This window comes from Tympanuchus pallidicinctus, unplaced genomic scaffold (assembly GCF_026119805.1).
Source record: "Tympanuchus pallidicinctus isolate F22 unplaced genomic scaffold, pur_lepc_1.0 scaffold25, whole genome shotgun sequence".
Taxonomy (NCBI): Eukaryota; Metazoa; Chordata; class Aves; order Galliformes; family Phasianidae; genus Tympanuchus; species Tympanuchus pallidicinctus.
Window position 1 is genome coordinate 5,026,270 of NW_026294742.1, and position 22,463 is coordinate 5,048,732.

General features: G+C 48.2%; 3 protein-coding genes across 6 annotated transcripts in view; 1 reads left to right on the top strand and 2 right to left on the bottom strand.

The window, feature by feature from the left end:
* Positions 1-3,290, bottom strand: part of ZNRF3 (zinc and ring finger 3) — a 72,546-nt gene extending 69,256 nt beyond the window's left edge. Inside the window, exon 1 of the mRNA XM_052689460.1 lies at positions 3,117-3,290. The gene's annotated coding sequence lies outside the window, so the exon portion shown is untranslated. The remainder of the gene's footprint in view (positions 1-3,116) is intronic.
* An 8,111-nt stretch (positions 3,291-11,401) lies between these two features.
* On the top strand, positions 11,402-14,764 carry XBP1 (X-box binding protein 1). Of its 3 annotated transcripts, none has more exons than XM_052689490.1 (5): positions 11,402-11,635; positions 11,731-11,827; positions 11,896-12,034; positions 12,573-12,682; positions 13,394-14,764. In XM_052689490.1, the coding sequence occupies exons 1-5, from the start codon at positions 11,448-11,450 to the stop codon at positions 13,949-13,951; spliced, it is 1,092 nt and encodes a 363-aa protein (XP_052545450.1). In that variant the 5' UTR covers positions 11,402-11,447; the 3' UTR covers positions 13,952-14,764. The 3 variants fall into 3 exon arrangements, with proteins under 3 accessions (XP_052545450.1, XP_052545449.1, XP_052545448.1); XM_052689489.1 differs by having other exon boundaries at positions 11,896-12,024; positions 12,606-12,682; positions 13,394-13,664; XM_052689488.1 differs by having other exon boundaries at positions 11,403-11,635; positions 11,896-12,024; positions 12,519-12,682; positions 13,394-13,664.
* A 2,929-nt stretch (positions 14,765-17,693) lies between these two features.
* Positions 17,694-22,450, bottom strand: CCDC117 (coiled-coil domain containing 117). 2 transcript variants are annotated; one of them, XM_052689485.1, is made up of 5 exons: positions 21,976-22,450; positions 20,805-20,855; positions 20,207-20,443; positions 18,673-18,810; positions 17,694-18,138 (listed from the first exon to the last, which is right to left on the bottom strand). In XM_052689485.1, exons 1-5 carry the CDS (start codon positions 22,245-22,247, stop codon positions 17,886-17,888), a joined length of 951 nt encoding a protein of 316 aa, XP_052545445.1. In that variant the 5' UTR covers positions 22,248-22,450; the 3' UTR covers positions 17,694-17,885. The 2 variants fall into 2 exon arrangements, with proteins under 2 accessions (XP_052545445.1, XP_052545447.1); XM_052689487.1 differs by lacking the exon at positions 18,673-18,810 and having other exon boundaries at positions 21,976-22,441.
* Positions 22,451-22,463: the final 13 nt, after the last annotated feature.

Consider the following 22,463-nt stretch of genomic DNA (forward strand, 5'->3'; position numbering starts at 1 on the left):
AGGGAGGTCCTACTCTGGGTTTAATCCTTCTGGTCACTTGTGGAACACAAGTGCAAATAATATGTCTGTGCTCCCTGAGCCAGCTGCACCCCTTCATCAGGTGCTCCATCACCAATTCAAGCTCTGACCTAACAGTTCCCTACAACTGGCAACCCGGATCAGGCTGCCTAGGGCCACATCCAGCCTGGCTTTGGGCATCTCCAAGTAGAAATGGTTTCAAACTTAGAGAGGGGAGACTGAGATTGGATGTAAGGAAGAAGTTGTTTACAATGGGGGTAGTGAGGCACTGCACAGGGTGCTAAGAGAGGTGGTGGCCCCATCCCTGCAGACAGCCATAGTCAAGAGATGGGGCTGTGAGTGCTGAAGGAGTTGTGGGTGTCCCTGTGCACTGCAGGCAGTGGGAACAGGTGGCCTTCGGGGGTCCTTTCCAGCACAAATGATCCTATCATTCTATGAGGCTTGCCAAGTACAAATAGAATTAAGATATATTATCCCTCTCTAAGCAATAGAAACACTGCTGCTCACTTCAATGATGCTGCCCTAGCACTGTAAGCCTGTGGTCACATAGCACCTACTTCAACACAGAACTACATTTAAGCTTTTAGTCCAAGTGCTGCAAGAAGACTCAACCAGAAGGAGCTTGTTGGTCACCATTTGTTTTAACGAAGAATTTCATTTCAGTGGTTTCAACAAAGTCTTGTTTTCCCAATCACTCTCCAAGCAGAAGTGTTTGACTCCCAGTCTCAGCCATCCTAGCACCAGGACGCAGCCTCAGGAAGCACACTGTATGCCAGCATGGCAACACCACCAGGGCAGTCAGACCTTTCAGCAGCATGAGGGTTGCAGCAGACACTGCAACCTGGCCATGATTTTGCTGCAAACTGTGGCCACATTAAAGAACACATAGGAACATTTCATCTCTCTGAAGAGTTATTCTGGTAGACGTTTGACCCTGAGAAGACTTGGTCATCACAACATGAGAAACAATGTAATAGCATACCACTGCTGGATAGCAATCTGACCAATAACCAGTGGGAGACTGAATGGACAACCTATCAAAAGCTGAAAGTTCACTGTTAAGTCGTTTTTTGTTGTTATTGTTGTTCAGAGACTTTCAACACTAATGAGTAATTGAAGCTATTAACATAAACAAAAGTAAGTCTTTGTATAGTCCCGAAACCACAGTTCCTTTGATTCATTCTCTAATGTGTGGCTGATCTTCAAGAATTTCTAATATTTCACTTCAACGAAAAAAGCATTTTAATTTTGAAAGAGCCTGTGTGCACTGACAAAACGACTGGGGACAAGAGAAGCTCATTGAACTGCTGGAAGCACCGCTGCCCACTGCTGAAGGGCCATCAGCTGCAAAATCCCTTGCTAAATTTCACAGTGATCTTTAAACGATGACCAAAACCAACGTATTCATATGGGTTCATGAATACACAGCCTTGGTGAAAAGCCACAGTAAGAAAGCCATCATCAGAGAATAATTATAAAATAGTTGGATTGGAAGGGACCCCTGAGGGCATCCAGTCCCACTGCCTGCAGTGCACAGGGACACCCACAGCTCCATCAGGTGCTCAGTGATGCTCACTGTCTGTTCTGTCCTTAATGCTAACACAGCAACACGTCAGGCTCTTGATTTCCCCATAGATACACAGCATTGAGTGAAACATGAATGACTTGACAATGGACCAAAAGAATGTCTGTCAGTATCAGTTTCAGCTCCTTCCAGCATTACCTTTTAATGAATGTCAGAAACATAAATTAATTGTTTCATCCCTTTTTTCCTCTGGAAGAATAAACAAGAATGCTCCCCAGCAGCTTGTCCTCACAACTCTTTTGCCTGCAAGTGAATTTTTACAAGAAAGCCTCCCAGCAGAAACTCTGAAAGAACATGCACGAAAAACTGGTATTCTTTACTTTAAAAGAAAAAAAAAATAAAGTATTATTTTCAGAATCACTTGTTATGGCTTTAGAGCTTTACTAATTGTTTTTGGAGCTTACGAGGCACTGGAATTTTCTTTGAACACGTACATGGAGACAGAAGGAGAAACTCTTTAGGAGACACAAAGGGAAATGGTTCCTAACCAACCTCCCCCAGAAGGAAGGTCTAGAGTGGATATAAGGAAGAAGTTGTTTACAATGGGGTGGCAAGGCAGTAGCACAGGGTGCCCAGAGAGCTGGTGCTGCCCCATCCCTGCACACAGCCACGCTCAGGGCACGGGGCTGTGAGCACTGCTGGAGCTGTGGGTGTCCCTGTGCACTGCAGGCAGTGGGAACAGACGGCCTTTGGGGGTCCCTTCTGACTCCAACCATTCTACAATACGCAACCATATATACATAGGCACGTACGTGTGCATAGACAAAACTCAAGCCAACAAACGCCATTGCTGTTAGAGAAATAAGGGTTGCTATTGGCAGCTGCTCAACAATCAAACTTATTAAAACACCATTTAAGTCATTTTTCTTTACTTAGCCGAAGGGGAAAAAAATAAAGTCAACAATTACCAGTGACTACAAAGAAATTAGATAAGCACTTCAAGAGTTTCAAACAGAGTAAAGAGTAGCCGCATTCAGATAAAAACCGAACTTATTTCTCCGATGAGAAGTTAAGAGGAACTTGAATAAGGAGCCGAGATCCGGGGCAGCAGTAACAGGTAGGCTGAGCGCAGCGCCGGACCTGCAGGGGAACCGACGGAGAGCGGCGCGGCGCCTCGTGCGCTCCCATCCGCACGCCCCGCGCCGCGCTCTGCAGGCGCTGCTCCGACGGCTGCCCCGGGCCGGGCGGCCCCGCACCATCCCCGCCCCCCCGGCTGCCGTCGCCGCTCCCGGCGCGGCCTCGCACGGCGGTTCCCCGCGTGTCAGCCGAGGCTCCGCCGCGAGGTGCGGGCCCGGCTCGGCGGAGCGCCCCGCGGCCTTTGTGCGCGCATCTGTCACCGTGGCGCCCCGCGCCCCCAGGCCGCGCGCCGCACGTGGGGCCCGGCCCGGCTCGGCGCGGGCTTTGTGCCGCCAGGTGACGGCGGACGGCGCCGCGGAGCCATCTTGGGGCCGGCGCCCCCCCTTTCCCTTCCCTTCCTTCCCCGTCCCCTCCTTCCCCTCCCCGCGGCGCTCACCTGCACGATCTCGCCCTCGGCGCTCAGCGTGGCGCCCGCGCGGGAGAAGCGGCCCTGCAGCCCCGTGGTGTAGGTGGTGTAGTCGCCGCTGGGGCTGGACTCGAAGAGCACCACTTCCACGAACGCCGTCTCCTTGCCCAGCGCCGCGCCCGGCGCCGCGGCCAGCAGCAACCCGAGCAGCAGCGGCGGCGGAACGGCCGGCCCCGCGCCGGCCCCGCAGCCCCTCATCGCGCGGCGGGGGGGAGCGGCGCTCCGCCGCCACGCATCGCTCCCGAGCGGCTCCAGCTCCGGGGCCGGGCTCCCGGGCGGCTCAGCGCCCCATGGCAGCCGCCCTCCCGCCGCGCCGCGCCCCGCTCCTCGCCGCCGCCGGCCCCGCGCTCCCCGTCCCTCGGCCCGGCTGCTCCCCGCCCCGCCGAGCCGCTTCCCTTTCATCTGCTCCACGTGACGGCCACCACGGGGTTATCTCCGCCCTCCACGCGTCTCTGACCCGCTCCGTCCCTCCCTCGGCGCGCACACACACACACACACGCACACACACGCACGCACGGCCCCGCGGAGCCCAGCGGTTCGGCCCGGTGGGCCCCGCTGCTGCCAGGAAGGCCCTGGCGGGAGGCGGCCTCCCACGCGGGCCGGGCCTGCGGGGTCGGGGCGTGACTGCGGCCTCGGCGCTTTGCGGCGCCCGCCCGGCCCTGCGCGGTGCCGGGGCTGTCGGCCCGGGGGCTTTGGGGATGCCCCAGTGAGTCAGGCACGAAGGCGCGACGGCTTCACGGCTGCTGCTGGTGCGCTTCTTGCACCGGCTGTGGGCCTTTGTAACACGGCATTGCCAGCGATCCGGCACGTTCCTCATCCGCGTGTAGGGCAGGAATCATAGAATGGCTGAGGTCGGAGGGGATCTCAGAGATCCCCCAGTCCTGCCGTGTGCTGGCTGCCCCCAGCTCAGGCTGCCCATCCATGGCCTCGGGCTCCTCCGGGGATGGGGCACCACAGCTCTGGGCAGCACTGCCAGTGCCTCACTGCCCTCTGAGCAAAGAATTGCTTCCTCACACCCAACCTCAATCTCCCCTCCTTCAGTTTAAAGCCATTCCTCCATGTCCTATCACAACTGAACCGTAAGTTGCTTCCTGATCGTAAGCGCCCTCCAAGTACTGGAAGGCTGCAGTGAGATCTCCCAGAACCTGCTCTTCTCCAGGCTGAACAACCCAAATCCCACAGCCTTTCTGCATAGAGAGGTGTTCTAGCTCTAAGAGTATTGATCAGCATCTTGAACTCAGTACTCTTTGAGCTTATAAGACAGGATAACCGGATCCTTAGCAGCATTGGCTTAAAACTGTTAAGGTTTCTTCATTGAGTGTGAATTTGTTACAGTGAATCAAAGGTGGCCAAACCTACCAAATGCACAGAAAGGCAGCTGGAAGAGGCATCACTGCAGTGCTGGGGCCTGGTCACAGCAGAGAAAGCAGTAAGCAAACAGATGCGGTCAACGTGATTTTAAGAATATTATAAAGTTGTGTTCCATTAGGATGCCAGAAATGAGCATCTAGTGCACTGAATAAAAACGTCTTTCCTGCAAACCGCTTCCCCTTGGTTTTCTTTACCTGTGTATCAATGGCTGGTGTTTGGATAACATACTGTTTGCTACATCGTAACTGACTTTAAGAGATTAAACAAAGGAGAACTCTGGAAGACTGCTCCCAGAGTCGGGTACTCGGTCTTGCAATCTGCAGCAAAAGGTGAGATGAATGCAGGGGTCATTGTTACTGTGACGAGTGGGTTTCTGTTACCTCCTCTGTGGATTAGGCCAGTGATATCTAGACCTGCTGTCTTCTCATTCCTTTGGGAGTTGAAAAGAGGATCTGCATGCTCCGTGTCCTTCCGTTCCTCTTCTCTCTAATGAGTACAGGTCCGTAAAATGAAGAAACAGAGAAACAAAGCCTGTGGTTCCCTCTTGCCGCCCCACAGGTGCCTCGCTCTTCCCACCCCTTAACTTGTTTCAAAAAGTCCTTTCCTAAAGTCTTAAGTAGGGTATTGTATCCCATGGAAAATACTTGGGATAGTTCAGTTCTCCAGCACTGTCATAAATGGTCTTCCTGCATGCCAACTTCCCTGAGCCAAAGGGTAGATCTGTGCCTGAGGACCTTCCTATAGCCTGGGAGTTTCTTGCTTCTCGGGGAAAGGAAGAAGAAGAAGAGAACAGGAAGCCATCAGCTGCTGAAGGACAACCACCTACTCCACCAATCCCCCAAACCACTGCTTCCTGCATCAGAACTGGACTTGATCAATCATGGTTTTGAGATCAAGTCACCATTAAAAACAACTGGGTTTTTGTAACCACTTCCTGGCACTCATCTGACCCATTTATGGCACTATAACATTTCACAGACCTCTCTTCTATTTTATTTCCATTTGTTTTTGTTTGAATTGGTTTTAATTTCCAATAACTGGGAGGTTTTTAAGCCTTGTGTGTCACGTTTGAGATTCTTCACCAAATATTTTTCTTCCTGTAAAAAGGTCCTCGTGCCACTGTAATCAGGCTCTTCCAATGAATGTCCTATTAGTAAATGTAAGCTGCTTAAGTTGTAAGTTGTAGGTCAAGGCACCCCAAGTGTCCTTAAGAATTCAGTAGGCATCTGTGAATGCTAGAGATCTATTTTTTCCTTTTCCTCTCTCTTCTATTTCATCTTTAAAGATCACACAAATACTACACCATTGAGAGATTAGTAAGACTTCAGATTTAAATATATATGTGTAAAATAGGGTGCATTTAGATTGGATAGTTTAAAAGAAATCTTGTACCCGGCCCACTTGTACTGAGAAAGTCTTCTGTTACCTGGGCACGCTTTTGCCTTCACAGGAGCATCCATCCCAGTGTAGATAAAAATAATTGAAGTATAGTGAAAATTAGATAGATAGATAGATAGATAGATAGATAGATAGATAGATAGATAGATAGATAGATAGAACTCCTGCTTCTGTTTATAATTAAATAGACTTCCAAAACTATCCATAGCTGTGGTCTGCAGGCACAGCAATATTGCCTTCGCCATAGCCCCACAGTCACACAGCGAGGAGTGACATGAGGCACTGAGTCTCAGGTCACAAAGTTTCCCTGACTTGGGCAGAAATCCAAGCAGGAGATTGCAGGAAAAGAATGGACTGTCTAACACTAAAGCAATCAAATATTTCTAACTGGCTTTCTTCCCAGCTAGCAGCATTATGGCTCCCAGTTCAGTTTGCCATAATACTTCAGTTATGTTTCCTTTTTTTTTTCCCTACATAGCTAACTGAGGCTTGGGATCTGACACACAGAAGCCTCAAGCATTTATAACTGCAGCTGAGGTCAATAAGAGCTTTGATTTGAGCATAATGAAATGAGATATAATGCCAAATGGTCTGAAAAAGAATGCCCTGAGAAGAGGGCAACCAGCACCAGTGGGTGCTTTTGACACTAAACTTCCTACATCTTATTTCCCATGCAAATAACTAGGTATTATAGAGCCCTCCTCCCACACTGATGGAAAACAATGTCAGTGAAGTGCTCACATACCCCCATGCTGAGAAAAAAGCTCAAGTCTGGGAACAGGGCTGCAATATTGTGTAGAATGTGCAGCTCTGCACATCAGACAAGAGGAAAACCCAGCACTGAGCATCCTCACACTGTGACCACCAGCCCTTCTCACTACTAAACCGGGCAGGAATCGAGCTGCCCTGGTCTTGCTGTCCCTACCCTTGAAAACACATTTGGCTGGAGATGTCTGAAAGCTGCCTTCTGCCAAAACTGTGCAGTCAACCACAAGTACAGCACACAGGAGAACCCCTTCTAGAGCCTCTTTTAGCCTCATTTCATAATGAAATTAAACATACGCTATCTGCCTGCCAGCCCTGTCACTCTTCTGAACACATCAGCTAATTTTAACGAAGCTTAAGGGCAGAACAGAGGTCTTAAGACTGTACATTCTTGCAAACATTGTGAAAATCAGAGGCTGCTGCCTCTGGGTACTGCAGCAGCACTCACCAGGGTGTGCAGGAGACATGGGAAGCAAAGGAAGCAGAAACGCCTAAAAACCCAACCCTCTTCAATTCTGCTGTCCAAAGAACAGTCTGTTATTGGTTTTACACTTTTAAAACAAAATAATCAATTTGAGCGCATCTCATTTAATTAACATGAAGCTTGTGTGACTCTATTTGCATTTTAAGGGGGCTGTGACTAGGAAAGGACATAAGTAAATGTGAGTGCATGTAAACAGAACTGCATCCTTTAATGGGGGGGTCAGGGGTGGTGTTCAGCTGTTACACATTCTGTGTGACAGTAGCCAGGAAAAAAAGTATGTGTGCAGCAGCAGATTGGCCACAGCATATGTTGTCTTTTGCTTGATAGGGATGTTTAAGGAATGTGAAACATAGGGAAGAGAAGTCAGGTTGTAGCAGGGAGGCATTGAGGGCAGTGACATTAAGAACACATATATTGAAAGCAAAGGAAAACATGATCTTTTCTCAAAGAAATAAAGACGTTAATCCATGAGTATGGATTAAAAGTTTACTTCAGTTGCTGTGAATTTGGAATTTCCGTCTGATTACCTCCAGTATCAGCCAGACCCTGCACAGAGCATAGTTCATCCTCCATTCGCTTTGCAAAGAGAACAGAAAATATACAGAAAGGATCTGCTCAGATGTAAGAAAGCCGTTTTCTCACTCCTATGATTTATAATTCAAAGTGACACCAAATAACACCAAATAATGCAGCACGGCACATTTCAGTGGGAAATACAGTCACAAGGGAGACGGCAACCTGTCACTGCAGAATCCAGTGACTGTCTCCCCCCACTGGTGAGCGATGACCTTTTCATTTTTGGGCTGCAAGTCGAGTATTCGTGGGTAATACTGAACCCACATAGAAGGTTGTAGAGATTGGTTTTCCCATTCACTGCCCGGTATACATCACTGAGGGGAGAGGAGAGGAGAGGAGAGGAGAGGAGAGGAGAGGAGAGGAGAGGAGAGGAGAGGAGAGGAGAGGAGAGGAGAGGAGAGGAGAGGAGAGGAGAGGAGAGGAGAGGAGAGGAGAGGAGAGGAGAGGAGAGGAGAGTCTTGTTGACTTAACATCTTCCTCCTACAATGCAGATATTCATTTAGTATTTAGTTTGGAATCCTGGGCTGTTCTGATACTCAAATTTAAGTTAGTGTTTCAGAGGTCCCCCCTTGTATATTAAACAACCATAGCGGAATTCAGGACATACCATCTTCATGCTATGCAGCACACTAACATCTACCTTAGCTTAACATGGCTATCAGAAGCAATTGAACACCAGCAGCAGAAGGTTCTTCTGATGACCAGGGAGGCTTCCTGGACTCTTATCTGAGCGAGAAGGTTGTTTTGCATTGAAGTAATCCTTAAACGAAACTTCAGACCCTTCTCTCCCATCGCACCGCCTCCGGCAGCGGCTGCACCGCGGCACAGCAGCCAGCAGATGTCCTCCCGTACCCGAGGAGCTGCTCTGCCCCCGGAGAACGCCCCAGGAAGGTGCGACACCAGACAAGACTTCTCTGGAGACATTCGTTCCAGTTAAAGATGTCTCCCACGGCCTTTTGTTTTGTGCACTCGAATGTCACTGCAAACTCCTGTCTGATGTGCAGTACAAGCTGACGTGAGAGATGCAAGACAGGGCAGATATGCACCGTGTAGTGAGCCTTCAGGGCCCACCTCAAAACATGGGCACAGCAGCACACGGAAGCAAAGAAAGAGAAAAGAGCACTAAGAAATAAAGAAATGGTTACTATATACCACATTCTGTAAGGACAAGTGGAAACAGGATGAACATCCAGACTGGTCCTTGGAAACAGTACCTCTTCATTCTGCCAGAAGTAGAATCATAGATTCACAGAAGGGTTTGGGAAGGGACCCCCAAGGGCCATGTGTTCCCATTGCCTGCAATGCACAGGGACACCCACAGCTCCATCAGTGCTCACAGCCCCGTGCCCTGACAAAACAAGAAAGCTGCCAGCACTCTCAGAGCCTATGAATTTCCAGGGGAATCCCAAAATGCAGGGAGGGAAGCCTAAGAAATAGCAGAAGCTGTTTTCTGTCAGAAGGAGGCACTGCCCCATTGCCAGGCCTTACCAGCAGGAGGCAGCCATCAGGTTTTACTGAGTGCAGTTGTTTACTTCCTGGAGCATTTTCCAAGAAGAGGCTCCAGTTCTGAATCAGGATGTGCAAACAGGAGAATTTACTGGAACAGGAGCTTTTAGGTGTGTGAGAGTTCAACAGCTGGCTGCTCTCCTCAGAGCTCACTCAACACATCAAATATTTACTGAGAATGAAAACACAAGCTGTCAGCTCAATGGGACAGCAGGGCAATAACAAGTTCCCTCTCTTGTATTGTCCAAACTCATTCTGCAACATTCCCCTAAAGCTGCACTCATAGTTTCCATCTCATGCGAGTACACTGCTTTTTCCTTTTGCTTGTAATTACCACCACAAACATACCATCATGTATCCATGTGTATAGGTGGACACAATTCCTCTCCAGCAACAGCACTTCTAAAGAGCACTCACAGCACACAACTCCGTCCTTTTCTAGGGTCAAGAGCTTAATCAAATCTGGGAAGATGTTAAAATGAGGCATCTTCCAGTAACAGTGCTACCAGTGCTACCCCAGCAAACTTAGGCATAGGGCTGAAGTGTTCCCTGCCCAGCTGACAAACTCAGCAGCCAGGTTAGCAGTCTCCTTTAGAAAGGCAATGGTGATTTTTCACCTGAAGACAGAGAGGACTCATATTTTGAGAGATGCACTCTTCCATCTCAGCGTGTGTTGACGGAATGTAAGAATAAGTAAAACGAACAGAAAGATAATTACAAACATTACAAGTTCAGAATAACCTTGCTTTGGGCTGCAGAACAGTTTCCTTTCTCTTTAATCAGCTACTGAAACAGATCTGGGAATATGCCAGCTGTTGACATGAGCTGGAGGCCCTAGGCCACTTTCCAAGTGTTTCTAGACACACACTGGGCAAACATGTTCTTTCTCAGACTAAGTCTATTAGTCAAATTATCTTTTCTCTGTATACTCTCATTTTCTTTACCTCCTCTGTGCCCCCTTTTTCACATGTAGATAACATTCGACTCATGTTTCTTTCCCTATCTGATGTTACACAAGGGGAAAGCCTCTCCACCTTTGTTAAACAGAACAATTTCCTTTGGTAGGTCGGCCACCTGGAACACACCACATAAAAGCTGTTGGCAGGAACTAATGTTGTTTCTGGCAGGACAGCCAACAGTATCCTCATTGGCACATCCTCAGATCGTGGTGATAAACTACAGATCTAAAGAGGGGCTGTAGGAAAGAAGGGGTAGGGCCCTTAGCAGGATCTATGTGATAGCAGAAGGGGAAATGGTTTCAAACTAAAAGAAGGGAGATTTAGATTGGATACAAGGAAGAACTTGTTTACAACGGGGCAGTGAGGCACTGCACAGGGTGCCCAGAGAACTGGTGCTGCCCCATCCCTGCACACAGCCACGCTCAGGGCACGGCGCTGTGAGCACTGCTGGAGCTGTGGGTGTCCCTGTGCACTGCAGGCACTGGGAGCAGACGGCCTTCGGGGTCCCTTCCATTCCCGGCTATTCTGTGATATTTCTACAAGTCTGGTAAGAATCCCTCCGAAGTAATCACTGATATGTGGATCACAGGCTTGAATGCAATAACTGAATATATATATATATAGAGGAATGTGTGAACAGCAAGATGGCAAAACAAAAGAAAACCAAAAAGGCAGAAATCAGAATTAAAGCGTTCTGAAAGCACAGAATCACAGATGTTAGAGAGGATCTCAGAGACACCCCCCCCCCGCCCTGCCATATGCTGGCTGCCCCAGCATGCATGCCCATCCATGGCCTCGGGCACCTCCAAGGACGGGGCAGTGCCGGTGAAAGCGAGTCTCAGCTCAAGGCCAGCTTAATTGAACTCCTCTTTTCCATTTCCAACAAGGCTGGACTGCCGGGTCCGCGCCTTCCTTATACCAGACGTTAACAGCGCACGTGAGAACAGCCCCCCTTACAGTCCAAGCGCACACCGGCACCCCGTGCAGCGGCGGTCGGGTTTTACTGAGCACCGCACAAAACCCCGCGCGCCGCGCCGCCCCCCAACCCCGCCACGCGCCAACCCCTCCCCCACAGTCTGATGCAATCCGCCCCGGCCTCGCTCTCTCCCGCAGCCAATCGCTGCCCTCGCGGCGCCGCACGTCACTCCGCCTCAACCAATCAGGGAGAGCCACGACCGTAGAAATCCGGGCGGGGCGGCCGTGCCGGCGGAGTGCCGCTCGACCTGTACCGGCGGAGCGGTGATGGCGGCGCTGCGCGGAGCCCCGCGGCTGCTTCTTTTTCCCGGCGATGCGGCCGACTCCGCAGCGGGCCGCCGCCTGTCAGTTGTGCTGCCCGCGGGGGCGGCTCCCGGCTCCGCGGAGGCTCCGCCGCCGGCCCGCAAGCGGCAGCGCCTCACCCACCTGAGCCCCGAGGAGAAGGCGCTGCGCAGGTGAGTGGGGGGCGGCGGTGGGCTGGGGGGGGGGCTGCGGAGCCGCCGACCGTGACCGCAATGTGTCCGCAACGTGCCCCCAATGCGCCCCGCAGGAAGCTGAAGAACCGCGTGGCGGCTCAAAGCGCCAGGGACAGGAAGAAAGCGCGGATGACGGAGCTGGAGCAACAGGTGGTGGAGCTGGAGGAGGAGGTGAGCGCCGGGCCGGGGGATGCGGGGCGGCTGCGGGACGCGATCTGACCGCGCGCCGGTATTCGCAGAACCAACGGTTGCTGAGGGAGAACCAACGGCTGCGGGAACAGACAGGCAGCCTCTCCTTGGAGAACCAGGAGCTCCGCTGCCGCCTGGGCTTGGACGCTTTGAAAACGGAGCCGGAGTGCGAGTCTACGGTGAGTGCCCGCAGCCCCCGGCGGGGCAGAGTCCGGCGGTGCCGATCCTTGAGGTCGCCGTGGGGCGGAGCGGAGCTGCCGGGAGCGGCTGGGTGCTGAGCAGGCGCTGTGGGCGGCGAGGAGCGGCGGCTGGGTGCGTGGCTGTTCTGTGCGTAGTGTAGGAACGTACAGCGCTTGAGCTCGGGGGGAACTGTAAAGATCAGCCAGACTCACTTCAGCTGGCTGCCCACGGCCCATCCGTGGCCTCGGGCACCTCCAGGGATGGAAAGAAAGCAGTTCCAGTCACCTGTGCATGTCTCAAAACAGCAGTGGTGAGCAAGGTGGATTTCCAGGGGTGGGGAGGCTTGAGCCACTGTAGAAAGTGGTTTCACTTTATCAAACATTGCACAATAAGCAAAGAACCTAATGGAAGTGTTTGCAGAAGTGCATGATCTTGAGGGTGCCGTCTTGCCTGCCAGAACGCTTGTGGCTAATGGGGCTTTTTCCTCGTGCAGGTTGTGAAGGAATCCCAGGTGGATGACATCAGGTTGGTGACCGGGTCCGCTGAGTCCGCAGCACTCAGACTACGTGTTCCTCTGCAGCAGGTGCAGGCCCAGCTGTCACCATTTCTGACAACCTCCACATGGATTCTGATGGCAGTGACTCTTCAGATTCTGAGGTGAGCATCTGCTCCTGTCCTGAGTAGTCTAAGAACTTGCTTCAGAGCTTTTTAATATGAAGTCTCTGATCTTTGACAGTTTGTTTATTAAGCTTTGGAATACCCTACTTGTGGTTCAAGTCCAAATGGGACCCTATGAGTCCAGGAGATGTTAATGCAATTTCAACAAGTTCAATTTCTGTTACTCTTTAAAAAATACTGCCTGGACAGTCTTCTAGCTTATACAGCAAATGCATACAAATGCTGATGACATACTGTAACTTCTTGAAAACAAGCTTGGTTGTTGATGACTACGCTTAGTTGGAGCTTGAAGATAATTGGGTATGGATTTCTTCCTATCCTGAAGACTCTAAAAACTACCATACTTTTGGTCATGGGCAGATCTGCCTGTGCCTGGTTCTTGAACTCCTTAGAGCCAGTAAGTACTGTGGTGTTGGTATGTGAAGAGTCTGAAGATACTGAGGATGTATTAATATGCAGTCAGCGTGGAGTTAAGAAATCTCTATTCCCTGGAGTTAATGAACAAAGTAGTTCTGATCAGTGACTGTCCTACCAGTATCAGGAACTGACAGTTGCTCTTGGTAAAACTGCGGTTGTGTGGTGATGTTAGTGTATCTTTCTTTTCAGATGAAGGTGAACTTATGCCACAGTGAATGTGTTGTTATGTTACAGTGGTAAGCTGTCTTTCTAAAACAGTATTTTATTCTGCAGTCTGATCTCCTGTTCGGATTACTGGACGTTCTGGACCCAGAAATGTTTCTCAAATGTGCTGATTCAGAATCATCCAGCCTGGAGAAGCTGGAGGAAGAGATGTGTGGAGAAACAAATTCCATACCGACCTCCCCCTCTCCCTCTCTGGGGTCCCCATCAGCTAAGCTGGAGGCCATTAATGAACTCATAAGGTTTGATCATGTGTACACAAAACCCTTAATGCTGGAGTTTCCTGTTAAGATGGGCAATGAAACCAATATGCTTGTGAAAATTGAGGAAGTGTCTCTCTCTCCGCCTGAAGACAAAGCTATTGCTGAGGTCCCAGTGTCTGTGAAAGAGGAGCCTGTAGACAGCTTAATGCCTGAGCTGGGTATCTCTCATCTGCTTCCCTCTCATCATAGCTTTGCAGCCTCAAGCTATCTGCTGGATGCTGGTAGTGACTCTGGATATGAAGGATCCCTGTCACCCTTCAGTGACATGCCCTCTCCTCTTGACACTGACCATACTTGGGAGGATAGCTTTGCCAGTGAACTCTTTCCTCAACTGATCAGTGTCTAACTTGGTAGTGTTAATTGTCCCTGGTTATCTCCTGGCAGGGTAACAGGATATGCCCTTCTGGGGGTGCAGGGGGTGAAATTGATTGTATGCAGAAAAGTGTTGCTTATTTCTTCCTATGAATGCTGGTAGATGTAGTGATGGCCATTCATTTCTACTGGTAAGAAGAAAAAAAAAAAACAAAAACAAATGGGGTTTTTGTCCCCTCACTGCTCCCATTCAGTGTTCTCTTAGGAGAAAATCTTAATTTCTCAGTAACTTGGCAACTTGGAATGAACCTGAAAATCAAAGTACTCTTCTTTAACTCTAAAAGCTTCATTGGGACATCTGTGTTTAGACAGCTGGGTTAAAACTAAATGGTCTGTACATTTTACAGATTTACTGTGTAAATGCTTGTTTTCTGTTGGCTATGTAGAGTTGCTTTCTCCATTTTATTTAACTACATTGGTGCAATTAAAGTGCAATGCAGCTCATTTCTTGCCTTGTATGTCAGTGGGGGGGGAGGGACTATCTGGGAAGCTTTGAACTCGGTAGGTGTTTCTGGACAGTGGGTCTTTCTGCACTTGTACCTCAAGCTGCACAGGTGCCTGTAGCTGCTCTTGTGATTGATGTCTGGAGGCTGGACCTGTGCTGACCTATGATGCTTCAGCAGTTGCAGTACTGTTAGTGAATACCCATGGGATGAACTGCAAAGGTCATGTGAAATGAAGTAAACAGTACTCAGTTCTTGCTGTTGAGTACAGCTTTAACTCTGTTACTGCACAGCTTAATTAACTTAATTAAAGTAGCAGCAACACTGCCACCCAGTGACATGGATATAGACTGCTTGTTATTTCCACTTAGTGCAGAGATCGAAACGCATCTCAATGAGCCACAAATGTTAGGCTTTTAAAAACTTGGTGTCCACTGCTCACATTCCCATTGCATTTGGAAATGGACAGTTTAAATTTACACCCAAAATTTGTTAGGACAGAGCAGACAAAAGTGGAGCACTGCTTATGCCATCTTGTTCCCTCTTTTTGTCTTTGCAGCTGTAGGTGTTTCATGGCACGGCTTATTGAGCCTTATTGTCAGTGTGGGTTCTGATACAGGCTGGTGGGATTTACTGGGCTTGCTCCCCAGAAAGCACACATTTCATGTTGGGTATCTGGAAGCTTCAGAGAGCTCAGAATTTTTGCCAGCACTGACATCTACCAGATGAGTCTAGTGAGCGTGTACCTGGTGTACCTGGTGTACCTGGTGTACCTGGTGTACCTGGTGTACCTGGTGTACCTGGTGTACCTGGTGTACCTGGTGTACCTGGTGTACCTGGTGTACCTGCTTACCATACTGCTTTGATGTTGTTCATACTACTAAGGATTAATTGCACCATCTAAAAATACTTTAGAAAATTTATTGAAAAACTCACATACAAATGGTGATTTGGCCCCAGGAGCAGACAGACCAAAATCAGATCTTCCATATTTCAAAATAAAACTTTTTCCACTTTTTCCTAATACTGCATCATGTTTCTATCTTCCTCACAAACAGAGTTAATAAAGGCTCTGAAGGAAGGCAACAACAAATCAAACTCTTATAAATACAGAAGTGTGAAAGTCCCTGGTAGTTTGTCCTCACCGGTTACTAGAGGTTACTAGAGCAATGATTTTGTTCAGTCCTAAATAACTGGTTCCTACTTCTACCCCTGCTCTTTACCTCCCCCACCAGCACTTCAGCCCTCTTCTCTCCTAGTAACAGCATAAATAACTTAGACAAATTCTAACATAAATCTAAAGCAAATGCACTGGATGCAGTTCTTTCCCATCTCATGTCTTTGTCAATAGTCTGCCAGTAGATTCTTTCAGTGGCAGAATAACAGAGGTCAATGCTTGTTAATTTGATGGACCATTTGCCCATTCAGTATTTTGAGTAGGGAGGAAGCTGTCTGGATCTCACAGTTTGGCTTCTCAGTTTTTTTGTACCCTATGCCAAAATTTGATGTTTTCATCACGTTTTTGGAATTGTTATCCTTCCTTTTCCATTTATTTAGCATCAGAGCTATCAGCAAGTCAGTCCCAATCTTGAGCTTTCATACAACCCTGCAACCTCAAAAAAATAGATATTTAGAGGCACCACGTTTGCTACCCGCAATGACTACAGCCTGCCCCAAGCTGCATTACTTTATACTCAAGCCATGTAGCAGCAGGTCAAAGGCTGTACATTTTCAGCAAGTTCAACAGTATAATAATACATAAGAAATTTTACACATTACATGCAAGAGATTTGTAACTCTGAAATAGATATAAGAGCAAGAAAAAGCTGCACACGCTCTCCAAAGTCCCAGAATGTAACTTAGATAGCAGTTTTCAGCATAATACCTATTCAAACGTTGGAATGTTTTTAGTGAAGCTCTGAAATATTTTAGCCAGAGACAGCAAATGTCAGAAAACCTTCAACAAGAAGAGCAAGATATACATAGGATTTAACTAACAGGGATAACTTTCCAAGAAGGCTGCTGTTCTGAGCCAAAAAAGAATGACTGCAAAAACAGAAGTTTAAAATCATTCAACTGACTTATTTAAACATTTAAAAAACCCACAAGGATTATCAATTAGCTGTGCACAGGATTAATAATTTCTCTTATGCAGACAGCTGCATTACTGAGGTCAGTGTACTTGCTCCTTCATGCTAGCAGGATGTCAAATACAGACTGGGATGTAGAGACAGAATCAATTACTTGGAAAGGAATTTTTCTCAAGAAAAGCCTCAATTTTGGTTTCTCTGGAAAAGGCTGAGGACTCGAGACTAGAAGATGATGTTCTGTACCTTGTTTGAGTGTAATAGAAGTAGTGTGCATGGAGAAAAGCTGTGAGCCATAGTGCACTGAGGATTCCTTAACACCCTAAGCAGGATACAAAATTCTTTTGGCATGTATCTGTATGAACTATGTGGCATCATGTTAATGGCATGTTCTAGCTCAGCCCATAAATCCGGGTTTCCTCATGCAAACAAGAAGCATCTTCTTCACCATCACTGTCAGCAATCCAAAGTCTGGGACTTATTTACCTTGGCATCCTTTACCTCAGAAAATCAGCTCCCTCTATCTGATCCATACCACCTATAAAGGACATTTCTTATTTAATCAAGTTACGCTGCCTTGAAACGACCTCCTGGCTCAGTGCTTATAAAGACTCACATCAGTTGGCTTGGGAACCACTTCTCTCTAGACTTTGTGCCATCTGGAGAGGAGGGGCATTAAAAACCCCACATTTATGAGACCATAAACCAAAGAGGACTGTAGTTAGATACCTTCCAGATTAGTAGCCAGTTTTACTTTCCACAAAGCAGGACGGTTCTGCTCGGCCATAACATTCCTTCCTTACCAAGCTGCACAACGTATCATTTCAATTGGAGTTAACATCAAGTGCAAGCTGCAGATGAAACAGCAATTGTGTGAAGAGCTGTATTTCTACTTTGGGGTGACTTTCCTGTCTCTGACTGCTCAGGAGTTTGTCTTCCTTTCAATACCTTTCTCTAATGTGAATAAAAGTAACTGACCAAGCATAGCGTTTGCACCGGTCTGAATGGCTCAGTAAGTGACAAGCGTGGCGTAAGCCACCGTAACATTCAGTCAATTGGATTTTAAACCTTTCCAAGGACATTAGGAGGAAATTTCAACATTAACAAAGATGGAAAGCTGCTTCCTTGTTGCAAAGGCCTCTGGGTTGCCTTCTCAGTAAAAATGAGAATATTGAACAGACCAGAATTATCTTTTTAGAACGTTGCCCAAAGTTGTGTCTGGCCAATCCATGTTCTTACAATTGCTACTAGGAAAACAAAAAAACGTAACCAAACTTCAGATTCACACAAACCAGAAGAAAAGAAGGTATCAAAATAACAACAACAGCAACAAAAAAAACCATCACAAGGTCACCACTTTCAGTCTACAATTTGGCATCTACAGCTCCATTTCTTCTTCCGCACATCCAGAGGTTCCCAAACTGGCATATGGATCTGGAGACATGGCAGTCTGTTGTGATTCAGGGAATGTTTCAGTCTGTGGGTCAAAAGCAGCTCTTGGTGTTGACTGCTTAGCTTGACACCCTTCAGTACCCTGCTGCCTGAAGTTCTTAACAGAAACAGGCTTCAGTTTATCTGTGAGAAATTCAGGAAGTGGTTTCCAAAGCACCAGCTCCATAGAAGGACGGCTCCTAGAAGGGATGGAGTGTCAGTTAAATTACAGTTCTGCAATCACAACTGCTAAATGCAGAAGACAGTGAATATCTTCATGCACTGTGCTAGCCTGGAACTGTATTCCAGGATGCACATTCCAGCTTTTTGCCTATCCAATTGTCTTTTCCTTGACTACTTCCATTACTTTAGTTCTAACCCTGTGTTTTCCACCAAACTCGATGAGCACTGTTGGTCACACTTGAGGACCTTCTCTGGGGAACCCACATACGTAACAATGAGGACATAACCGTTTATTCAAAGTATTTCACTCTGTACAAATCAGGGCTACAAAACAGACAGCTTCATGACTGCTGCAGTTACACTTAATTCTGCTTTACACAAGGACAGTTTTTCCTGCTTTTGGCCAGGTGAACACAATGTTCTGTGCTCTGTTACACAATGCTGGCTGCATCATGCACTAATTCAGGACATCTCCACAAACACAAGACTGTGTCTCTCATTTCATTTGCACGTGTTAGCTACATAGCACCGTGATTTCCTCCAGAACTTACATAGACTCTATTATTTTCTTTGTCAGGACTTCACCAAAATCCCTCTTCATCCCTTTCTTAAGGGTATCTGACAGGATAAGAGTGGGCAGATTGCTAACATTTCCATCAGCATGAACTTCCTCATCTTCATCAATTATCCTAGGAATGGAGGGGGAAGAGGGAAATAAACACTATTGAGCATACTTTCAACAGGCACATCCACTGCAGACTACAGTTGTATCCATGTGCACTGCACTGCACAGTGCAGATATCTGGCCTAGGCTGGGGTACCAGAAGCAGCGGGGCCGTGTTCACACAAGTCTCTCTTGGGCCAACATACCCTAAGAACGACTGCAACCATAGAAGCCACTCGAGCAGCTTCTGGTACCTGAGCTAGCTTTGTTATCTTTGCATCGTCCAGCAGTGCACAGTGACACTAAGAACACATAAACCACATTCACTTGTGGGGAAAGCATACAATTCAGTCCTACTGCAAGTGAGTCCCAGTAACTTTGCCTGCTCAGTTCTCCATCTGTTAATTCTGAGAATTAATCAAGAGCTACTGAACATATTTCTTAATCTTGAAAGACTTTGCATCAATCTGAGATTAAAACAGTACAAAAAGTTGAGGAATCCAGATCAAACTGGAGGCATCTCCTCTATTTTTGGTAAAAGTTTTAAAGAAAATTTAGTAGAGTAGCTGGGAAAGGTGGGAAATTACCCTCTGAGAGGCATAAACATACTTTGTAATGCAGGTGTAGCCAAGAGAAGAAAAATGACTGCTCTTATTTACCCATGAAAAACGCATCCTTTCATTCATCATATGTTAAGTACTCATCTAAAAAAAAATTGCTTTTTAAATTTATATAACTTCTTTGCTTCTCTAGCTGTCTGCAGCAGACATTCTGGAGTATTTTGGAATACCAGCTCAGCTGCTGTCAACTGATACATACACATGACATTCCCAAAAGTCTTTGGAAGGCAAGAATGCACAGTACATTTATTACATGACTGTAGAGGACTGATAAGAGCCACCCCATTTCCCAATCCCAAACCACCTGATAGTTAGCAAGATGGACTTCAGTCTTACATATGAGGAAAGATCTCTGATTCATGCTATTCTGTACACTTACAAATTCATACCTAACCCAAGCATTTTTAGTATTAATCATAGAACAAGCTGTGATTTGTTGAGGAGGAAAAAAACCCAGCAAGCTGAGCTCAATTCTGAATAGACAATGTAAATTAAAAATGTGAGCTCTGGATACACACACAAAAATGCTTAAGACCCAGCACAGCATATTGATGCTGTTGATGATTTTGAGGAGATTGTTACTTATTCAGCATCTCTTCTTCTTGCATCAAGTTCAGATCACATTATCAACCACAACACTCAGAAAACCACAGGCAGCTCACAAAGAGACCACTCACACCAAAGGTTCATCCCAGACTCAGCAGCCAGGTAACACTACTGTAAATGCTAGTTTTACCCCTTAATATCCACCAAAAAAAGGTAAAGCTTAGTAAAGCCAACCCAGTCAATCCCTGCATTTACCTGTCCTCAATTTCCTGAAGCTTCCTGCGAGCAACCTCGCACTGCTGCTCCCCCATTGTCTGCTCCATTTCTTCACAGGGAATTTCTAACATGGCAGTTTCAGGATGGCTACCACCATACTGACTTGTTGCTACCTCCCCAGCTGCCTGCTGACCTGCACAGAGAATCCACTCTTCAGTGCTGGGATTCTGAGGGCAGTTTTTGGCTCCTGTCAGTCTCTTCTTCTTCACGGGACAACTAGGAAACAAAACAAGTTTACAATTGACCTTTACAAAAGAGAAACGTGGCTTTCTACAGGACAGTGCATTAGAGAAAGCCATGTACGTTTCACCCAGCTTGACAAACTGCAAAAAGGAAACCTCTACAAAAGAATACATCAACATTGCTCTTATCAAAACATGGGTACCCACGCAAGAAAATCAGTACTACACAATTAATGAGGAAACTGCAATGGGTTTGGGCTCATGTGCAATTCAGTGGAAGTTCCGCACTGAAACGATGGAAGCAGTTCCATTCCTATGTATTTTGTAGATAAGATGTGCTCAAATACTTATTGAAATTAATTTTTTTCAGGATATAAAACACAAATTCAATTTACCCTTCTGACTCTTCTTCTAGCTTATGCTTCTTTCCACAGCGAACAGAGACACTGCAAAACAGAGAGAAGCAGTTACTGGCTGGCACATGTAATATGTTCCTGCGACACTGATTTTCAAACTTCACTCACAGCCTGAACAATGCTAAGAGCAACAGTTGCTGTGCATCACCAGCTGTAAGGGAGCAGAAATTTCTGATTCAAAGGCCCATTCTGTTCCAAAGAAAGTCATGGAAGGCTGTAATTGCTGAGCTCCCCGCACAGAATGCCCGATCATTTCTTCTCCTTTATGTTAGTTATTTTTTTCACCTGGGGCAAATCCAGCTGTGCTACCATGCAAAAGATAAAGGGAGCAGCGTGTGATCTAACTTCGGCCTCTTCATACGTTATCTCACGGCAACATGCTCAAATGAAATGTAACCAAACAGCAAAATTTGACAGAATTGTGTCTTTACGTAAAAATGTTGTGTTCAAATATTTCAAAAAGCAATCTGACCTTTAAAAGGCATCAGACTTTAAGAGCTTATCTTAGAAGGCTCAAAAATTGGGCATGTGAGAAGCTACTGATGTTTAATAAAACCAAGAGCAATGTGTTGCAGTTGGGTTGGGGCAATCCCAGATACATGTACAGGCTGGGAGAAACCACTGAGAGCAGCCAGGAGAAGAGAAGGCTCCGGAGAGACCTCACTGCAGCCTTCCAGTACTTGCAGGGTGCTTACAGGCAAGAGAGGAGTGACTTTTGCATGGTCTAATAGTGAAAGGACAGGGGGGAGTGGCTTTAAAATTAAAGAGGGGAGATTGAGGTTGGATGTGAGGAAGCAATTCTTTGCTCAGGGGGCAGTGAGGCCCTGGCAGTGCTGCCCAGAGCTGTGGTGCCCCAGGCCGTGGATGGGCAGCCTGAGCTGGGGGCAGCCAGCACACGGCAGGGCTGGGGGATCTCTGAGCTCCACTCCAACCTCAGCCATTCCTCGAGCCTGTGACCAAGGTCTCCGTAAATTCGCTCACGTTCCTCTCGTTTTTGAAGCCTTCTTCACCCCTCAGCGACAGACTTCAAGGCAGCGAAGCAAACAACGCGATCCTAACGTGCGGATACCACAATACTGGAACAAAACAAACCACGACCGCTCCGGGAACTACGGCGGATCCGCAGGGCTCCCGGCCGCTCCGCACTCACCGGCTGTGGCTCTGCTGCGGGTGCGTGAAGGATCCCACGGGCGGCACGGCCACGCCTTCGTTGTAACTCCCGAGCGCGGCCAACGAGGCGATGTCGAAGCCGCCGGGCGGACACACGCCGGAGGAGCCGCGGCCGTCGCCGCCGTTCCCCACCATCTGCACGCAGCCCGCGGCGTCACCGGGCGGGACGAGGCGGTCGGGGGCGGCGGCCTGCGGGAACTCCAGCGCGGGACCCGCGGGGACGCCCTGACAGGACCTGCCCAGCGCTGCCATCGCTCCTGCCGGGCCGTCGGCTCCAAGCTCCCTCGGGAGGCCCCGCCGCCTCCCTCTGCCCCGACGGCACCCGGCCCGACCCGCGGCACCGCAGGACCCGCGTTCTCCCCGCGCGGCGGCCGGGCCGTTCGTCGCCGCCGGAACGCTCGCCGCCGGGCCGCGCCCGAACTCGGACGGCGCCGCCACAGCCCAGCTCGCTTCCAGGCCTTTCGCCCC

Bases quoted from the DNA above. Each gene is read 5' to 3' on its own strand.
- XBP1 (XM_052689490.1), top strand. From the start codon at position 11,448: ATGGCGGCGCTGCGCGGAGCCCCGCGGCTGCTTCTTTTTCCCGGCGAT. The intron at 11,828-11,895 runs GTGAGCGCCGGG...CGGTATTCGCAG, and splicing joins TGGTGGAGCTGGAGGAGGAG to AACCAACGGTTGCTGAGGGA. The intron at 12,683-13,393 runs GTGAGCATCTGC...TTTATTCTGCAG, and splicing joins GTGACTCTTCAGATTCTGAG to TCTGATCTCCTGTTCGGATT.
- CCDC117 (XM_052689485.1), bottom strand. From the start codon at position 22,247: ATGGCAGCGCTGGGCAGGTCCTGTCAGGGCGTCCCCGCGGGTCCCGCG. The intron at 18,811-20,206 runs GTAAATGCAGGG...CTCCATTCCTAG, and splicing joins CTTCAGGAAATTGAGGACAG to GATAATTGATGAAGATGAGG. The intron at 18,139-18,672 runs GTAAGTTCTGGA...CATCCCTTCTAG, and splicing joins AAGAAAATAATAGAGTCTAT to GAGCCGTCCTTCTATGGAGC.